Source organism: Rhipicephalus sanguineus, chromosome 3 (genome assembly GCF_013339695.2).
Source record: "Rhipicephalus sanguineus isolate Rsan-2018 chromosome 3, BIME_Rsan_1.4, whole genome shotgun sequence".
Taxonomy (NCBI): domain Eukaryota; kingdom Metazoa; phylum Arthropoda; class Arachnida; order Ixodida; family Ixodidae; genus Rhipicephalus; species Rhipicephalus sanguineus.
In genome coordinates this window covers 43,153,563-43,171,385 of record NC_051178.1, presented here as the reverse complement: position 1 = coordinate 43,171,385, position 17,823 = coordinate 43,153,563, and the positions used below count along the sequence as shown (strand labels likewise).

Sequence of the window (17,823 nt, the reverse complement as noted above, 5' to 3'; positions counted from 1 at the left end):
CCTACAGGTGTTCTGAACACTACTTTACTTGATTCCGCAGTAGCCGCATGTAGAAAGAATATAATCATAGCAGGAGATTTCAATTCACACCACATTTCGTGGGGTTACCGATCCGATGCGTGTGGTAAACGGTTGTTAGAATGGACCAGCTTGAATGACGTTCATTGCGCGAATTACAGAACTCCAACTTATGTATCTGGCCTATCAAGTTCTGTGATAAACTTGACCTTTTCAAGCTCGAGTTGCATTATTTCGTCCTGGTCTGCCATCACATCGGCCACAAACAGTGATCACCTACCAATATTATTTGAAATAGTGTGCCCACTTACTTCATTAACCAAACATGTTCGAAATTATGTTAATTACAGCAAATTTAAAGATTCACTACGATCAGGCTTAAATAAACAGACAGGATTAAGTGATCAGGTAAAGGCAATTCATTTATGTCAGCTATTAGGTGACAGTAGGAAAAAAGCCGAATTCAGAATGCAATCAACTAAAAATAGAACGCATTCACCATGGTGGAACACAGACTGTGATCGCGACTATAGGCGACGAAAAGCAGCTTGGAAGAAGTTACTCTACAACCAGTGCCCACGAAATTGGAAAGACTATAAATATACCGCTGCCACGTTTAGACAAACGGTCGACAAAGCAAAAGAAGATTATAACTCCAAACATTACAGCTATATGTCAGAGACCAAAAATAAGAAAGCACTCTTTAGGTTTCTGCGACGCAGAAAGATTGTTCCGCCACCAATAAATATAGAATCGGTTTGTTTATCACCCGCAGAATTGTTGCAGTCATTGGAGGCAATTGGGAAGGGATTGGAAGATCGCTTTGCATCGTTGTTACCCTATCATTTGTCAGTTACAGGAAAAGCTAATGAATATAAGGCAACCACATTAGAAGAGATATCAGAAATAGTAAAGTCACTGCCAGCTTCATCTCCAGGTCCTGACAACATAACTACAGGCATGATAAAAATTTTGTTTGATTTGTCTCCCAGCGATATTCTTAACTTTATAAATTTTTCTATAGAAAACGCATGGTTCATCCCGAGTGGAAAGTCGCCAAAGTAATTCCACTACTTAAAAAACAGGGCGCTGGCTATGCAATCGACAATATTAGACCTATTTCGCTCACTTCAAACATTGTAAAACTAATAGAGCGGGTTTTATATAGGCATATTGAAGAATGGGTAGAAGAAAATCACATATTGAGTGATTCCCAAATTGGATTCAGACCTGGGTGCTCTATATGGTGTGCACATGTTGATCTAGAAAGCAGAATTAAGCTTGCTCGGCACAAAAAGCAGTACGCCGCACTGGTAACCTTAGATATTGCTAAGGCGTATGACAGTGTAGAGCACGCCATCTTGATTAATAAACTCCGAAATGTTAACGTTCCTGAGTATATAATTGCATGGATACAAAATTTTTTAAGCGGACGCACATTTTATTGCTCGCAGAACGGCTTATCTTCTAAACACTACAAACAAACAAGGGGAGTTCCTCAAGGATCGGTTCTCTCGCCTATGTTATTTAATATATTACTAAGCTCTATCCCTTCTCACAATGATGTGCAAGTGTATGTATACGCGGACGACATTGCATTCTTTTCAGCTTCTAATGATATACAGTTGCTATATAATATTCTACAATCATATATGAATGAGATTGAAGTATGGCTTAGTGATCTGCATATGTCCCTTAATGTTAACAAGAGTGCTCTTCTCGCGTTCCCGTTGACATCTCCTGTGCGAATCGCACTGATGTATGGGCAGGATTTTATTCCACAGGTAGAGTCATTAAAATATTTAGGCATAGTATACACTACCAATCTTAATTGGAGCCCACATATTGAATATATTGCATCCAAAGGATTACGTGCACTTGGTTTGTTAAGGCGAATCAGCGGCGTTCGTTTTGGAATGCGTAGAAAAACATTGTTAATGATATATAGTATGTATGTCCGACCAATATTAGAGTTTGGATGCGTGTTATTCTGTGGGGGACCCGCTTATAAATTACGCCCTCTCCTAACTATAGAACGTGAGGCATTACGGATATGTTTAGGCCTTCCTAAGTTTGTAGCTAATAATATCCTTTACCATGAAACATACCTGCCGTCTCTGCAAACTAGGTTTCGTATTCTAACAGTCCAGACATTTCTAAACATCTATGCCTCCCCACAGAGACGCTCGCAATATATATTTCTTCGCGAACCGTCCAGATTTTTTGATTGTGAGTGGTCTCGGTTACATCGCCCTCAAATAATTTTCGTACAGCAGCTGCTGGAGCCGTTACAAGTAACAATGCGCGAAATAAGTTTCCCAAGTGTACTCAATCATAAAACAATAATAGAATTTGATTATATATTTCCAAAAAATGCTAAACTATTGCCTATTAGATATTTAAACGGCTTGTTGAGCGACCACCTTAAGAGTCTACGGATAAGTTCAGTCATAGCCACAGATGCCTCCGTTGCAGATGAAAAGGCAGGAGTGGGCATTTATTCAACAGCTTTAAACTGGTCCTTTTCTCTTCGACTGCCCGATTTTACGCCAATATTCCAGGCAGAATTAATGGCAATTATTCTGGCATTACGCAAACTCCCAGCATCTATTTCTTCAGTGGTTATATTGACCGACTCTTTGTCAGTTTGCACTGCTTTGACAGTACCAAAGTCATCGAGCTGCCTGTCAGAATTATATACATATATGCCCAATCATGTACGTATTGTCCGTTTGGTTTGGGTACCAGGTCATACTGGAATAACTCTAAATGAAGCAGCGGACACATTAGCGGCGGCATCAATTCAGGGCCCGGTCCTGAAGCTTCTAAGACCCTCCTCCCAAAATACTATCGCACGATTTCGATATTTTTGTATTCGAGAGGAACACACACGATCTTCTGTTCTAAACGGGGCAGACTTTCAGCACCTTAGGTTTCCATGGCATAGTTCATGGTGTGGCACAAGACAATTAGAAGTTACGTTAACTAGATTGCGATGCAGAATTCCCTCTTTAAATTTTTACTTACACAGGCCTGGTTTTGTTCCTTCCCCTCAATGTTGTTATTGTTCACAAGCAGAAACCATAGAGCATTTTTTCACAGAATGTCGCAGATATCAACATCTAAGGCAAAGATTTCTTGAACCTCCTTTCCGAAAACTTGGGCTTGAGCTTTCCGTAACGGCATTACTCTCCCTGGGGGCGTCGGCACTGGGTCACTGCAACAGGGACATATGTGAGGCAGTAATTAACTATATAAACGAATCAAAAAGACTGCCATGCTAATATTTCTAGTACACACCGGTGATTTATTTATTTCATTTATCGTTCATAATTTATTTAATGCTTTTATTTCACTAACTCTTTCTCTTCCATTTTCTTTTATATCTCTTTAGCATTCAATTGGGTAACCGCGAACACAAATAACATTTTCGCTTACCTAAAATTATCTCTTTAGAATTATCCTTTTTTTTTTCTTCCCCCCCCCTTTTTTTTTTTTTCACTCACACATCCTACTGCCGCACGATTCGTGGCCGATCCCCCGTGGTGGGTTGTGCCATTCCTCTAGGATCAACCAACCAACCAATCTAGAAACGCCGCTCTTCCAGCTTTCGCTGTGACTGTGCTGCGGTTTCAGCGCAGGCCTGGCATTTTTTTAAACTCTGCGAGAAAAGCAAGTTCATGAAAAGAAACTAATTTAGAATAGTGAGCGTTTGAAAATTGTCCTTGCAATAGAAGGCAAGTGCTTCTATTGCTTGCTCAGGGTGGGTATATGCGGTGTTGAATGAGTGTTCTATGATATGCGCGGAGCAAACTGCACGCGAAAACCTTTTCTAGCATGTACATTTCGGTGTTCTATTCTATGCCCTTTATCGCGAGGACCATATCTGTAGAGCTGCCATCCCGGAAAAGTGTTGGTCCCGAATGCTATCCCCCACCGAGGACAAATTTTTTGTCAACTAACAACTCTTTATGCGAAATCCGCACAGATTTCTTTTAATATATGAGCTTAAAATGATTGGTCGGCAATTTTTTCTGTTATAATGACACATCTACAGTGTGCGCAAGACTGACATTATAAAAATACCTGTTTGTTTTTTCACATCAGCGTATTACTTAGTCAATCGTGAATTCTGTTCAATTCGTCCGCTTGCTTCTCACGAAGCGCTAGCTATTATCATCACTAATTTGTGTAATTTGCAGGGCGAAAGAGAGATAATAAGCGTCTTTATTTGAGAAGAGAGCTCAAGAGAGGCGTTCAGGATGGCTTGAGCTCGGACCGTGTCCTGGATCCTCGCGACCAGCCTTAGCTGATCGAACGTGGCTTCCGAAGAAACCACTGTGCGGCGCTAGCTGATTCCTTGTTCCACGGTGAAACCTCTAAGTTTAACACGACCTAGTCACGACCTTGTTGCGGCGTGGACGTGCTAATTAAGCGCTTGGAGCATTCTGGGCTCTCATATGAAAAACACAAACACGATGATTCTAACGATTTACCAGCTGCGACCACGCAACGAGAGCATCATGAAGCATCAAAAACCTATCATTTCTTCTTTGGGGCATGGTGCAGTCGAATCCCTCAATAACGAAAACCCTCAAGAACGAAATTCTCGCGGTAACGAAGAAATCTGGCGTCCCGGCGAACGTCCATAGAGTCCGATGCATTTGCCCCTTCTGGACAGTGAAGTGATCTTAAAAAGCACTCCTGCAGTAACGAAAGATTGAGGCAGTGATCCGCAACATTGTTTTTTCAACCCATGAGCCGGTTGCAAATCCAGAAGTTCGAAAATTGCAGGACCGTTCATTCGACAAGTTGGGTATATACGTTTCCGCCAACAAGCAACGGTACGACCATTGCTGTTTATTTTCGGTCGTATGAGGATGATAGCAACAAGTCTTTCTTTCGCTGGGAGTAATATTATCCTAACGCCTATGTTGGCAACTTTGTCGGCACATGGCGTTTCAGGTGACATCCCCCACGACATTGACTTCAGGCCGAAAGACATCCAAAGTGTGCGCAAAGAAAATTAAAGTGACGACGAGAACGATGAAAGCAACAAAACGCAAGAAAGGCAAGTAAGTGATGTATCAATGCTTTTGACATCATTCGCACTTTCTTCGTTGTCCACGACGATGAGGAAACATTGCAAAGCTTATTAAGCTGCGAGGCTTGAGCCGTCCAGCTCCTTCAAAGAAACGGGAAACAGAGCAAGATCAGCAACTTCTTTAAATGGATTGTGGTTGTGCGAAGCAACTGGTGTGAGTATTTTTCTATTTTCGCGACAACCAAATTCTCAGGAGAACGAATAAAAAGCGCTTCCCCCGCGATTTTTTACTCAGGGGTAATACTGTATATTGTAAGCACATTTAACGTACTTCATCGTTCTATTTCTACATAGCCATCATCATCTCTATTCTTCTTCTTGGTGTTGTGTGCCGAGGCCGACACTGCGGAATAAACGGTTCCGCTGGCGTTACCTGGTCCGGTCGTCCTGCGTCTTTCACAGTGGTGGAGGTGCGTGATCCTGCGTCCTTCAATATGTTCGTCATAAAATGTTTCCGAGAGCATTTAACCTTAGTATTAAGCGCATATGTTAGGAGAAGTAGCCCGTTACGTATATTCTTTGTAATTCGCTGATATTTTGTGTACTATATTTGGAGACATCATCGAGTGCCATCGGTAAGACAGACATCGTTATCACGACATCACCGGATAAACTATATGTTTTACAGCGAAAGCTGTTATGAGATCATTTCACCGGCCGTTTTTGGCGCCGTAGTTGTCCGCCGCCGCCGCCGCCGGTGTCCGTAACCAGTATCGCTCGAAATAAGAAAAAAAGAAATAAGAAAAAAATTCCAGGATAGAACGAGGTTCGAACCTGGGCCCTCAGCGTGGGAGCCCAGTATTCAACCTCTGAGCCATGCCTGTGCTTGAAGCTGCTTTGCAAAAAGGTCCTATACAGGCTTCATGTCGGGAAGGAACCACATTAGCATATGCAATATAGCGTGGTAGAAGAGTAAAATAAGCACCAAGCGTCGCACAACGCGAATTCTGTAACCAGGCGTCACACAATGCGAATTGCGCAACGAGTAGGTTGTTGAAGGCTTGCAACCCATTACAAATGGTTCTGCCATAATTCTTCGTCGTCATCAGGCACAGCATCAACAAAGTGCGCATAATGCCTTACATGCGCTTAGCAGGTACCAGGGCTCTGCGTAGAATGACGAAAAATGGCACATTGCCTGCTGCCCTACTTCTAAAAAATTACAATGATATATAGCGTAGTGGGTTCCTCGCAAGTGCCCTTGTATTGGTTGCCAAGGAAGCCCATAAGCGCATGATCCATTTCCTCGGGGTCTCAGTAAAATTAGAATGATTTAGAGCGTAGTGGGTTCCTCGCAAATGCACTTGAATTGGTTCCCAAGGAAGCCCATAAGCACATGATCCATTTCCTCGGGGTCTCAGTAAAGTTCTTCGCCCCCCCCCCTCCGTCTCTCTCCTACGTCAACGTATGTTATACAGCATGACGGGAGAGGGAAATAGCGACCGGGCTTCACCCAATGCAATTTACATAAGTGGTGGGCCGTTTCAAGCTTCCAACCCATTACAAAGCGCTGAGCCATAATTCTTCATCGTCATCAGTCGTCGCGTCAACAAAGTGCACATAATGCCTTACAGACGTGTAGCTGGTGCCTCGCTTCTCCGCAGAATGACGAATAATGGCTTAATAGGTGCTTACCAACTTCACAAAAAATTGTGGTTTATGGCGTAGTGGGTGCCTTGCTAGTGTACTTGTATTAGTAGCCCCAAGAGAGATTACCGCTCTTCCAGCTTTCGCTGTGACTGTGCTGCGGTTTCAGCGCAGGCCTGGTATTGCCTTTCTTGCCTTTCTTGCGTTTAAAGACGATAGTCTTTCATGGGATACTTGAACGCAACGATTTTAGTCTCTCTGTCTGTTGTCTTTCTGTGTCTTTCACACGATTAAGCCGCCCGGCCAAAGTTTAAGCACTTGCTGAACGCCCCGCCATCTTGAACTGGTAGCTGCGTTCATACTTGTGAACATTGTCGATCAAAAAGCCAATATTACGCATATCTGAGGCGCAACATCAATATCAAGTATTAAGTGGTGTGTTCCTTTACTAGAAAGTACACAGATACTTAATTCTAAAGACCTTACCGTTCCCTAGGCTGAGCTGAAAATGCGACGCTATGCGCAAATAAGGCCTCTGCCGACGATATGGTGCTGCCACCTGGCAGTGGCCCTGAAACCAGCATCACGGGTGGCCGCGGATGAGACCAGGACTCATGTAGTACGGCCGGCAGAAGACTATCGTCTTTCGACGGCATTTGCAGTGAAGCACGCAGATACGCGACTCAAGCTTGTCGAGTGGCATAAGTTCAGACAGATCAGGAACGATAAGATTAACTCCTTGGAAAATATTGACGATATCGAAAGGTGGACCGAAACGCTGAAGCGGGATGTCGCGACGGCAACGCATGAGGTCCCGCCCGAGGCGAACCTCCAGGTCTTAGACAGTAAACTTTTGCACATGTGGGAGGCTAAACGTAGCCTACAAGCCCGATGGAAGGCAAAACGACACAACAGGACTTTACGTAGGAAAATTCCCAAACTAAATAGAGACATCGAAGAATATGCGTCACAGCTCTGCAAGTCACAGTGGGAAGAAACGTGTAACAGCATGGATAGTCAGCTGGGGTTAACCAAGGCGTGGAATCTCCTCAGGTTCCTACTGGAACCAGAGGAGACAAAAACGGCACACAGGCAAAAGGTCAATAAGATTATAAACGAATACAAAGGGACCAACGAAGAACTCCTGCACGAGCTCAAAACGAGATACACTAATCAGGCTAGACACGTAGCCCACCCCGAATACAAAGGCGCTGTGAACGAAGACATAGATATACCGTTTAGCATTGCTGAAATACGCGCGGTGTTGCACAGACTCAACACAAAGTCGGCACCCGGACCGGATGGGGTTACTAACAAAACGCTTAGAAATCTGGACGACGGGTCTTTAGTGCAACTCACGAATTTCGTTAACGAATGCTGGGAAAAGGGACGGATTCCACGACAGTGGAAAACCGCCAGCATGGTTATGATACCGAAACCGGGAAAGCGCCTACAGCTGGAAAATCTAAGACCGATATCGCTGACGTCTTGCGTCGGTAAGGTCATGGAGCACGTGGTCCTCGCGAGACTAACCAACTTTCTCGAGAACCGCGACCTGATTCCTCACACCATGCTGGGTTTCAGGAGGAACCTCTCCACGCAGGACGCCATGCTACAAATCGAGCACCAGGTAACAGACAGCACGACTAGATACACCAAAGCAGTATTAGGCCTAGACTTTAAGAAAGCGTTTGACAACGTCAAGCACTCAGCTATACTGATCCGAATAACGGAATTAGGACTCGGTAAACGGACATACGACTACGTGCGCGATTTTCTCACGGACAGGACAGCGAAGATCACGCTGGGCGTTCTCGAGTCCGGAGAGATAGAGATGGGCAGCGCCGGCACCCCTCAGGGCTCGGTGCTTTCGCCCATGCTCTTTAACCTCGCACTCGTGCCCCGCCACGGAGGTCTAGTGGTTATGGCGCTCGACTGCTGGCCCGAAGGTCGCGGGATCGAATCCCGGCTGCGGCGGCTGCATTTTCGATGAAGGCGAAAATGTTTGAGGCCCGTGTACTTAGATTTAGGTGCACGTTAAAGAACCCCAGGTGGCCGAAATTTCCGGAGCCCTTCACTACGGCGTCTCTCATAATCATATCTTGGTTTTGGGACGTTAAACCCCAGATATTATTATTAACCTCGCACTCGTAGGGTTACCGCCTAAATTAGAGGAGATTGACGGGCTCTGCCACAGTCTGTACGCAGACGACATAACCATGTGGGTAACGCAGGGATGTGACGGCCAGATTGAACAAACGCTACAGAGAGCCATCGACACGGTTCAGAGTTTTTTAGAGGGCACGGGACTCACCTGCTCGGCTGAGAAATCCGAGCTACTAGTCTACAAACCTACGCGCAGAGGTCGCAAACCCAAAGAAAGCGAAAAAAGCGGAAATAACGCACAAGAAGAGATACGGCTGACAACTTCGGAAGGGCACGCAATTCCTAAAGTAGACATTATACGTGTGTTAGGCTTGCATCTCGCAGCCAATGGGCACAACGGTGAAACCATTCGCAGGTTGGAAAAAGCGGTAAATCAGACCATCAGATTGCTAAAACGCATTACAAACAGACACAGCGGTATGGAAGAAGGCAACACCATTAGGCTTGTGCAAGCCTTCGTCCTTAGTAGAATCACATACGTTGCCTCTTACTTAAAGTGGCAGGTAGCCGAGAAAGCGAAATTAGATTGTTTAATCAGGAAAGTTTATAAGCAAGCCTTAGGGTTACCGAAGAACACAAGCACGATGAAATTGTTGGAACTAGGTTTGCACAACACGCTTCATGAATTGATAGAAGCGCACGACATAGCACAATACGAGCGACTTTCAAAGACAAAAACGGGTAGGGACATCCTTGAAAAGCTAGGCATAGGCTATCACACGCAGCAACGTGAAAAAGCAGACGTACCCGCGACGATGAGAGAAAGAATAGTAGTTCCGCCGCTGCCCAAAAACATGCACCCGGATCATCACGCCGGTAGTAGAAATAAGAGGGCGCAGGACTTGCACAGGAAATTCGGGAATAGCAAGGAAGCGGTATTTGTGGACGCGGTCAGATACGCGCGCAGGTGTGGCTATGTGGCCACGGTGGTCAACTGCGAAGGAATATGCAAGACGAGTGTTACGGTGCAAACCACACTCACGGAGACGGCCGAGGAGGTGGCCATCGCCCTCGCAGTGGCCACCACCGAGGCCGAAGTAGTAATTAGTGACTCGCAAGCGGCGATACGTAACTATGCTAACGGCCGGGTCTCCAGAGAGGCACTGCGAATCCTAACTAATAACGAGCAAAAAATCCGAAACAAAACTGACACTTCCGTTATATGGACCCCCGCACACACAGAAACCCCACTGGCCGGCAACGAGGCGGCACACGCGGCGGCTCGAGAGCTTACGAACCGAGCCGTTGCGAACGCCGACGCCGCTTCGACCGAGGTACCACGCGGAGAAGAGTGGGAGTGGGAGGAACGTATGACTAGCTACAACGAAATAACGCAGCAATACAAGCTAGGAAGACGCAAATACCCACCGCCACACAATAGATTAAATAAAAAGCAGGCAGTTGCATGTCGGCAGCTGCAAACACACACTTACCCAAACCCAGTTATCTTTCGTCTCTGTTACCCTGATCTCTATTTGACAGACAATGTAAGATGTGCGATGCAAGGGCAACACTGGGCCACATACTATGGGAGTGCTCGAGCTTAGACGACAAAGCACACGGAAACCACGAGGAGGCAGTATCGAACCGCAGGGTGCGCTGGGAGGAGGCTCTGCTCAGCTCCGCAATCGAAGAACAACTCTGGGCCGTCCAGCGAGCCGAGGAAGCCGCCCGAGCCCAAGGGCTCGCGGCCGATGCCTAGGCCGGGGTTGAGGCCTACCTCAAGTCAAGTTCGCTGGACTTTATAAATAAAGTTATTTCTCTCTCTCTCTCTCAAGTTACAATGTCATACTAGGTCTAGTACACTGGGCGCATGCGCGTTCAGTAGCCAAGTCATTTACGATTACCCTTCTTCCTCCATGTACCAAATTTTTGTAAGTGCCCTCTATTCAGGCACAATGTGGACGTACACTTTCCTATGCAAGATGCCCGGGCATGGCAAAACTGAGTGCAGCTGCTTTCCAAATTTTTTCGCATAGTCACCATCTATCCCAATGTCAGAAAAAACGTCGACGGTCGTCGAGCCCTAAAGGCCCCACGTTGGGGCATTCATAAAGGGTGGGTGTACAATAAGGATGCATGGCACTTGTCATTCTAGACGAGAAGTGCCCTCTTACAGCTTCACTGAAAGCTTCTGGGCTGGTGATGGCAACGATGACGTAGGGAAGGCCATTCCACTCTATAGTGGTGCGCGGGAAAAAAGAAAACGAGAAGGTGAGAGTGTGGGTTCGGGGGCGAGCAACAGTTGAGGAATAGCCTGTACGAAGAGATATACTAGGTAGTAGTCAGATATAAGGTGCTTGATTGAATGAACTGTGGTGCATTTTGTGAAATACAGATGGACTGGCAATGCAACGGCGACAGGAAAGGTTGGGCAGGTCTGTTTCCGCTTTTAGTAAGGATACACTTACGTTGTATAAATATGATGAGTGAATGAACCTGATGGCGCGGTTCTGCATCATCTCCAGTGCGTCTGTGAGATAACTTTAACGGAGGCTCCACAATGCGGAGGCGAATTCATGTTTTGGACAAAATAAATACTTGTAGGCAATACGTTTAACATGAGGAGGGGCGTTTCGTAAATGACGCCTGAGATAGCCTAAAGTTTTGTTACTGGATGAGATGATGTTGGACACGTGGAGAAACCAATTAAGAGCTTTGGAGAAAGTGACACCGAGATATTAGAAGGTACTTAGAGCTTCAATCCGAGTTTGAGCAATTTTGTATGCACATAGGAGAGCGTTACGCGAACGGGTGAAGGACATTGCTTTAGATTTACTGGGGTTAAGAACCATTAGCAGCGATCGCAACAATCGGGATATTAGTTACAATGCTCCGCGGTACAGCCTGGTCGGAGGTATTTGTTGCTGATTGGTAAACAGCGCAATCATCTGCGAACAAACGAATGGAGCAAGAAACTTCCAATGGTAGATCATTATATATATGAGGAACAATAGGGGACCCAGTACGGAGCCCTGGGGGACGCCAGAGGATACGGGAACAGTAGAGGTCGTGGTATTGATGCATACACACTGAGACCAGTTAATAAGGAATTCTTTGATCCATCGTATGACATCTGGTTGCAAGCCTAAATGGGAAGTTTCAATAGTGAGCCTCGATGAGGTAGCTTGTCGAACGCTTTAGCATAGTGGAGGAATATTGCGCCTACCTGCGTGTTAGTATATAAGTTTCAGTGCAGGTCATGAAGAAAAAGAGTGAGCTGAGTTTCGCAAGACAGCCCCTTGCGAAAACCATGCTGTGATGAGTGGAAAAATCTGTTGGAATCGAGGAAGTTCATGCTGTTAGTGTAAATGTTATGCTCGATAATTTGCGTGGTATCGTGGTTATGGAGGTGGGCCGGTAGTTTAATGGTAAAACTCTGTTAACAGACTTGTAAACCGGAACGACCTTGCCCACTTTGCATTCGTTTGGTATAGTGCCTGTAGGCAATGACTGAGAGAACAAGGTTAAGAGCGCAGCAGAAATGTGTTTAGTGTTTTTATCAGTTTAGATGTGATGTCATCAAGACATGCGGACAAGGAAGCCTTTAGTTTTTCAACCAGTGATGCGACGCCTGCGGCCGATAAGCTTATAATCGGCATTGTTGGCATGGTAGGGGTAGAACACTCAGGTAGGGGGGCGTCTTGTTCACTTGTGAAAACGGACGAAAAGGCGGCCTTGAATGTAATAGCACACTCACAATCTCAAGGTATTTCACCCTGATAATTATAAATACAGATAGCGCGGTTCGGCTGATGGTTAACGGTCTGCCCGAATTCGCGCGGGTTATCGGTTATCATGCGGGCAAGGTCGGAGCGAAAGAAGGAATGTTTACGTTAACGAACTGTCGTGAGATATGCGCGTTCAGCTTGACAGTATCCTCCCCACAAAACCGCATCTGGTTTAAGCACCGAATACCGAAATAGCCGATTCTTTTTGTTCTCGAGTGCTTTCATGGTTTTGGTGAACCATGGTCTATGGCGGTTAGAAGAAATAGTGACCACTGGGATATGCTCATCGGCTAAAACATTCATCTTGCCCTGAAATAATGACCAGTTTTCTTGCACTGAGTGATTTTCAACTGTGAACTCGTAGGACTGATAAAATTCATGCAGTTCGTTCTTCACGGCAGAATAGTTACCTTTAACGTAAAGGCGAATTCGTTTTTCCGGTGAATGGCCCGAAGGCGGTTTGAGTGAAAAATGTAGAATGGATTACTTTATGGGTGCTTAATTCTTGAGGGCAAAAAATCGATGACATGTATTCGGGGTGCGTTTTTAGAATAAGATCAAGCGTGTCAGCATAATCTTGCGTGACACGAGTTGGTTCTTTTATCAGTTGCGTCAAATTATGGTTAAGCCAGAAGTAACCGAAAACCAGGATACATGCATTCTAGTGCCTCTTGGTTAATTCACTCATGATATTAGGTTTTCCGGGAAAATCAGGATGGTGACTAGGGTGGGGTCTGTAGCACACGCCCGGCATAATAACATGAGGTTCTGCATGACATATAACAAGATAGTTCCTTGCAGGCCCGTAGCCAGGGGGGGGGGGGGGCTAGGGGCCCGGGCCCCCGCCGGAATTTTAGTGAAGTATGTGTTTCTACCAAAAATAAATAGTAAAATAGGTGTTTTTCTCAAAAAGTCAAGGTTTTCAGCAAGTGCCCCCCACCCCCTCCCGAAAAAAATTCCTGGCTACGGGCCTGGTTGCTTGTGAACGGCGATCAGTACCCCACCACCTCTGGCACTGCGCCTGTGCTGTCGAAATGTATCAAACTTACAAACTTAGGGAACTTGTCCAACATTTCAGCATCTGAAATGTCGCGGGAAATCCATGTTTCGGTTAGTACCAGTACATTACTATCGGGTGATGACATCAGATTCAACACTACTTCACGCTTTGGAAGCCACCTGAGAATGTCAGTGAAGATAACCGAGAGTGAAAAGGCGCCACGAGGCACGTGAGTGGCATGGTTGACGGCAATGACGAGATAACTGTAGTTGCGCACGCACACTGCGCGAAGCTTCATCAAAAAAGAGACGTCGAGACCCGATGTGTAGCGTTTTACATCCAAGTGAATAAGGCACGGACTTGCTTTTTGCAAAGTCGACAAGGTGTTCACGTGCGTTTTGCACCCGCCGGGACAAATCCTCACCAATACTATAAGTGGTACCTTTCAACTTGCGAGCGATAGCGAGGATCGCCTCTTTCGTCTTAAATGCCCTAAACCTGACAATGATGGGACTATTACGGCCAGGGTTTAGCGACCCAAACGATGCGCCCTATTTCTTTTGTGTCATGAGTTATGTTTGGCCGTTTGGAGCAAAGCTAAATTATTGTTTCTGTAGGTTGTGCACGTGATTCTGACGGAGTGTCGGGGATGCCATAAAATATTACATTGTTACGACGGGACCGATTCCCGGCGTCATCAAAACGGCTTTCTAAATTAGAAACACGACGCAGAGTTTGGTCGTTATTAGTTTGTACGGTTACAAGCTGCTGCCGCAAGTGCTCGATGTGCTCAAAATGGGCTTCAACACATGCCACACGTTTAGCAAGGTCAGCGATATTGTTATTTGTGGTAACAAGTTCTGCCTTAATGTATTTAATTACCGTAATAACAACCGACTGACCGGCGGTTAGCTTACGCAGTTCAGCAAGAGTTGCCGCATTTTCTGGCCCGGTGTTTGACTCGATATCATCCGCGACATGCAGCAAGGAACGCACGACAGCTCCACGCTCACAACAAGTAGCGAGCAGGCTCAGCAGCTGAACTAAGAAGTAATTACTGGATTTTTTTGCGTATAGGCTGTGCGAAGGGCCAACCTGCATGATGAAGTGCAGAGTGTTAGCGATCAATCTCGCAGAACAGCTGCCGAGCCCACAAGGCGATGTTGATAGGGGCGGTGGCTTTATAACTTGTGGAACGATTGATGGCGTGGCCGATGGGACTTTCCAAGCTGTGCCGAGGACCAACTGCTGGAACAGTGGTACAGCTTTTCACGTTGGATCCTGAAGGCTGTCCAGCCAAGTCCCACATGTCGAAATCTGAGCATGTCCACGGAACGTTTGCGCGTACATTGAGGATTCTCACGGTGATGATCCAAACAGCGCAGAAAGGAACACCAGGGCAATGGCATGGCGGATAACCTGCTTGATGAAGTGCAGAAGGTTAGTGGTCACTCTCGCACAACAGCTGCCGAGCCCACTGTTCTGTGAAATACACGCTCTACTACACTGATAGTGGCGATCACAATTGTGCGCTTTCGGTAATTTGATCGTCCGTGCAAGGCGCCGGCTTTTATACATCAGTGAACGAACATTCCAGAGTTATCGCTGGTGCTCGCGTGAGCTCCCGAATAAACTCCACTGGAACCATAACGAAGCTTCCCAAACATTACGGAGCGGCTGGCGCCGAGCGGTGTTTACAGTTCTTTTGTGGCTGAAGCCCAATCACACAGTAAAATAGCCTTAAGCGCGTGTGCAATGCCCCCCTCTCAACGAGCATCGTCCCGATGCTGCAAAGAAAACACACACGTGAAAACAATTGAAAAAGAAATTATGAAAGTTCGAAATAAAGTCTAAAAGCTTGCCAGCGTACGTAGTAAGGTATAAGGCGAGCTACGTGTACGCATCGAGCGGTGCTAACAGTTATTTTGTGGCTGAAACCCAATAACGCATAAACAAACACAGGGTCCCTTATGCATCCGCGTCAGTAGACTACAAGTAGAAAGCCATTTTCTTTTTTTTGTTCTAAGTCGATGTATTGAACCTCCCGCGCCCCTCTCGGAAAGGTTTCAGCAACTAACGTGGTTTTGCACTGCCTCCTGGATCGGATGCATTGTAAGCTTTCTGCACACTGTTTTGCACTGCCTCCGCAATGGACCTACCTTTGACCAAACAATGACGCCTCCATTTTACGCCACAGTGACATCATGGTCACGTCCCAGTAATTGACAATCATTGACGTCATTATTACGTGATATGGCGACATCATCACGTGATCATGATTTTTGGCATCACTCATGTTGACATCGCTGACGTGGGACGCCAACGCCGGTCAATGTTCGCGTTTGACGAGGCATCTGATGCCTTAAACTAAGCGCGCGTGGCAACAGCATAACTAAAGTTTTCACACGCCCTACTTGTGCGTGCATTCACCACTATTGATACTGTAGCCTGATGTTACACAAGCGTCGATGTCGATAGGTGCGCCATGTAAAAACTGACTTTAATGCCAGAATAAAATTTGAACAATTTCTGAGCTAGAGCGCGTCCCGCAGGACCTCATTAAAGTTATTTCAATCAATCAATCATTTTCCTGAGCTTCACACTTGCTTAGAACCAATGATAGGGTCTAAACACACATACAAATGGCCGAATATTTCTTACTGGCACCAGAGCTTCCTTTGTTCTGGGTGCAACTAAAATGTTTACAATTGTGTATTCATGTCCTCTATTTCCATAGCGAAATTTAGTCCTACAACACTACACTACCTGTGCTCATCATCTGAATACCTCTCATTTGTCATATCTGTCTTCTTACTGAAAGCCTACGTAAGCTAAACTTGCGTGTATGCTTCAGCTTATGATGTGTTTCAGCCATGAGATTAATTACTTGTACCACAACGAGAATACCTTCTTCTATCTTGCAGTGCTGGGTCGCCGAGATCGGCTTAACAATGAATTGGCGTTCGCTGACTGTAGCGGCACCGACCGCTGCACTGTGGCTCACCACGGTGGCTGTGAGTGCCGGTCTAGCCTCCGCTTCGGCTCTCGACGGTACCGGTGGAGCCAGCTGCCGGCTGCAGGAGACCAGCATCCGCATCACGCGCGATCACAGCGACGACCAAGGAAGCCCCGTCCGCACCTGTGAGGGAACGGTGCTCGTGAGTCGCTGCGAGGGCACCTGCGTGTCCCAGGTCCAACCGTCCATCACGCTACCACATGGTTTTCTCAAGGTCAGTGGAGTACATTCGACCTGATCGACTCAAGCACGCCTAGGGAGAAAACGCGTTGTCAGCGTAACAGCCTGAACAGCATAATATAAAATTTGGAAATGAAATGGTTGGGCTTCCGTTATCGTTGCTCTCTTCTGGCTGACATGTCACGTCATTATTTTACCGTGAATCTGTCCTTGCGGACCGTGTACCGGTGCCGTTTGCCATCCGTGTCGTTCGCTAAACAGGTCGCGTAGCCAGGGGAAAAGGGGGAGCATTGTGACAGGGGAAAGTCAAGGATGTCAAGCGGAGAAGAGGTAAGGTGTGACTGAGGGTGGAGTGAATAAAGAAACAAAGTAAGTTTACTTGGCGAGGTGCGGCTAGAATCGGAACCCTCCACAGTGCGAAGACAAGTGTCAGATTGCTCAACACGAATTTATGGGAAGCGTATCAATGCGAGAGAGCAGTGGACCGCTCGCTGCTCGTGCAGCAAATCACAGTGAATTCCGCGCGCGTCTCTGGGGGGTCCTTCTCATTAACGAGGTCTCTCCCAGACAACCGTGGAGTACGCTTCTTTCTTTGCTCCATCTAGTACGGCGCGTTTTGCCGCTCTCGCTTTGGGTGAGGAGAAGAGGTTGAGGAGAGGAAATGACGCAACTTCTGCAGCCCTAGCTGGGAGCGCGCCTCAGCGCCTGTAGGGAAAACGGGAGAGGGTAATCAAGATTTCAAGAGGACAGGACAAGGAGATGAAAAATGGCGACCATGACCGAGGACGTGGCGGGCGACTTCTATAGACAGTTGTCCAGTCCAGTATCCCCAAGGAAGCGAAGAACCACTTTGAAGACCTAGGTGTGGTGCTGTGCAGGGAACAGGAGGTCCCTTCTGTGCAGCGGCGGATAGACCCTGGCGACAAAGCGCGGCGAGCAAGGCCATTCATTGTGCTTGAAGTGCTGGGCATACACACAACAGGTGCTCAATTGTTTCGTCTGGCCCGCGCGCAGTGCACAC

The 17,823-nt window shown here is 46.5% G+C and overlaps 1 protein-coding gene across 2 annotated transcripts in view; it reads left to right on the top strand.

The window, feature by feature from the left end:
• LOC119386585 (partner of bursicon) overlaps positions 1-17,823 on the top strand; it is a 40,997-nt gene that overhangs the window by 6,763 nt on the left and 16,411 nt on the right. For both annotated transcript variants that reach the window (XM_037653872.2, XM_049413189.1), the window contains exon 2: positions 16,531-16,836. In XM_037653872.2, the coding sequence (XP_037509800.1) occupies positions 16,558-16,836 (279 nt within the window). In that variant the 5' untranslated portion in view covers positions 16,531-16,557. The remainder of the gene's footprint in view (positions 1-16,530; positions 16,837-17,823) is intronic.